Below are 1861 nucleotides of genomic sequence, written 5' to 3'. Positions count from 1 at the left end.
TTTGGCGAGAAACAAACATGAACGCAGACTATCGTCATCAGCTGACATCACATGTTTTGGTCTCCAACGCTCAGTTCATCATTTGGCGCCCCCTGTAGTTACAGGTGGTAACTGCAGGTGTGCAGTATGTAATAATCCAGATGTTTGCCCACTCTGACATAAAAACACTGATGTGGCTGAGGGATAATTAGAAACGGCGCCGTACCTCAGGAAGTCAGGAGCCTTTGAGATCATGTTCTCAAAGTCGGCGAAGGACAGCTTGTGGTCTCCGTCCAGGTCGGCCTCCTCGATGGCTTTATCGCACACCAGGATGACCTCCTCTGGGGTCAGCTCGCCTTTGGTCAGCTTGTTCAGAGTCTTCTTCAGGTCCTCCTTACAGATAAAGTTGTCCCTGTTGAAGTCTGAACCACAACCAGAAGATTACACATTTCATTACATCAGAGAAGAAGAACAACAACAAACACAGCTGGTGTAAAACCACTCAGCTCTGCGTGGACCATGATCCTGGACCCTGCGGTTAAACCATATCCCCATGCTGGACCATGATATTGAAGACTGCTGAATACTACCCTGCTTCTCTGTCTCTAACCGCGGTAGCTTTCCTGCTTAAAGGATGTTCACCTTCCCAGGTAAACTTTAGCACCTTTTAGCAGCAGCTCTGAGGTTTCTCACCTGAGGAGGACTCTCTCAAACATCTCACCGTAAATCTTGAAGGCGTAGATGATCTTGAGCTCTCTGGGTGAAGTTTCACAGAGGGCAGAAAACATGTCGACAAAGTCGTTGAAGCTCTGGTTCCCCTGTCCGTCCTCAGAGAACGTCTCCACAATTCTGTCTCTGAACGGGTTCTCCTGTCAGGACATTCAGACAGATGAAGTGACTCACTGCTAACCGCTAACTCTAACTGTCACCTCTACCTGTCAAATCTCTACCTGTCACCTCTACCTGTCACCTCCACCTGTCACCTCTACCTGTCACCTCTCCACCTGTCACCTCTACCTGTCACCTCCACCTGTCACCTCTACCTGTCACCTCTCACCTGTCACCTCTACCTGTCACCTCCACCTGTCACCTCTACCTGTCACCTCTACCTGTCAGCTCTACCAGTCACCTCCACCTGTAACCTCTACCTGTCACCTCCACCTGTCAGCTCTCCACCTGTCACCTCTACCTGTCACCTCCACCTGTCACCTCTACCTGTCACCTCCACCTGTCACCTCTACCTGTCACCTCCACCTGTCACCTCTACCTGTCACCTCTACCTGTCAGCTCTACCAGTCACCTCCACCTGTCACCTCTACCTGTCACCTCTACCTGTCACCTCTAGCTGTCAGCTCTCCACCTGTCACCTCTACCTGTCACCTCCACCTGTCAGCTCTCCACCTGTCACCTCTACCTGTCAGCTCTACCTGTCACCTCTCCACCTGTCACCTCTCTACCTGTCACCTCTCCACCTGTCACCTCTCCACCTGTCACCTCTACCTGTCAGCTCTACCTGTCACCTCTACCTGTCACCTCTACCTGTCACCTCCACCTGTCAGCTCTCCACCTGTCACCTCTACCTGTCAGCTCTACCTGTCACCTCTCCACCTGTCACCTCTACCTGTCACCTCTACCTGTCACCTCCACCTGTCAGCTCTCCACCTGTCACCTTTACCTGTCAGCTCTACCTGTCAGCTCCACCTGTCAGCTCTCCACCTGTCACCTCTACCTGTCACCTCTACCTGTCAGCTTTACTTGTCACCTATACCTGTCAGCTCTCCACCTGTCACCTTTACCTGTCACCTCTACCTGTCAGCTCCACCTGTCAGCTCTCCACCTGTCACCTCTACCTGTCACCTCTACCTGTCAGCTCTACCAGTCA

At 52.1% G+C, this 1861-nt stretch overlaps 1 protein-coding gene across 1 annotated transcript; it reads right to left on the bottom strand.

The window, feature by feature from the left end:
• Positions 1 to 205: 205 nt before the first annotated feature.
• LOC123965894 (calcium and integrin-binding family member 2-like) lies at positions 206 to 851 on the bottom strand (the record flags this gene model as incomplete). The annotated part of the gene is made up of 2 exons (XM_046042210.1): positions 206 to 401; positions 701 to 851. Coding segments are annotated over 2 exons (347 nt in total), but the record flags the coding sequence as incomplete, so codon positions are not given.
• Between the last annotated feature and the right edge of the window lie 1010 nt (positions 852 to 1861).

The sequence above is a fragment of the Micropterus dolomieu genome, unplaced genomic scaffold (assembly GCF_021292245.1).
Source record: "Micropterus dolomieu isolate WLL.071019.BEF.003 ecotype Adirondacks unplaced genomic scaffold, ASM2129224v1 contig_11713, whole genome shotgun sequence".
Taxonomy (NCBI): domain Eukaryota; kingdom Metazoa; phylum Chordata; class Actinopteri; order Centrarchiformes; family Centrarchidae; genus Micropterus; species Micropterus dolomieu.
Note: the sequence above shows the minus strand (reverse complement) of the source record. Positions and strands in the feature narration are given on the sequence as shown.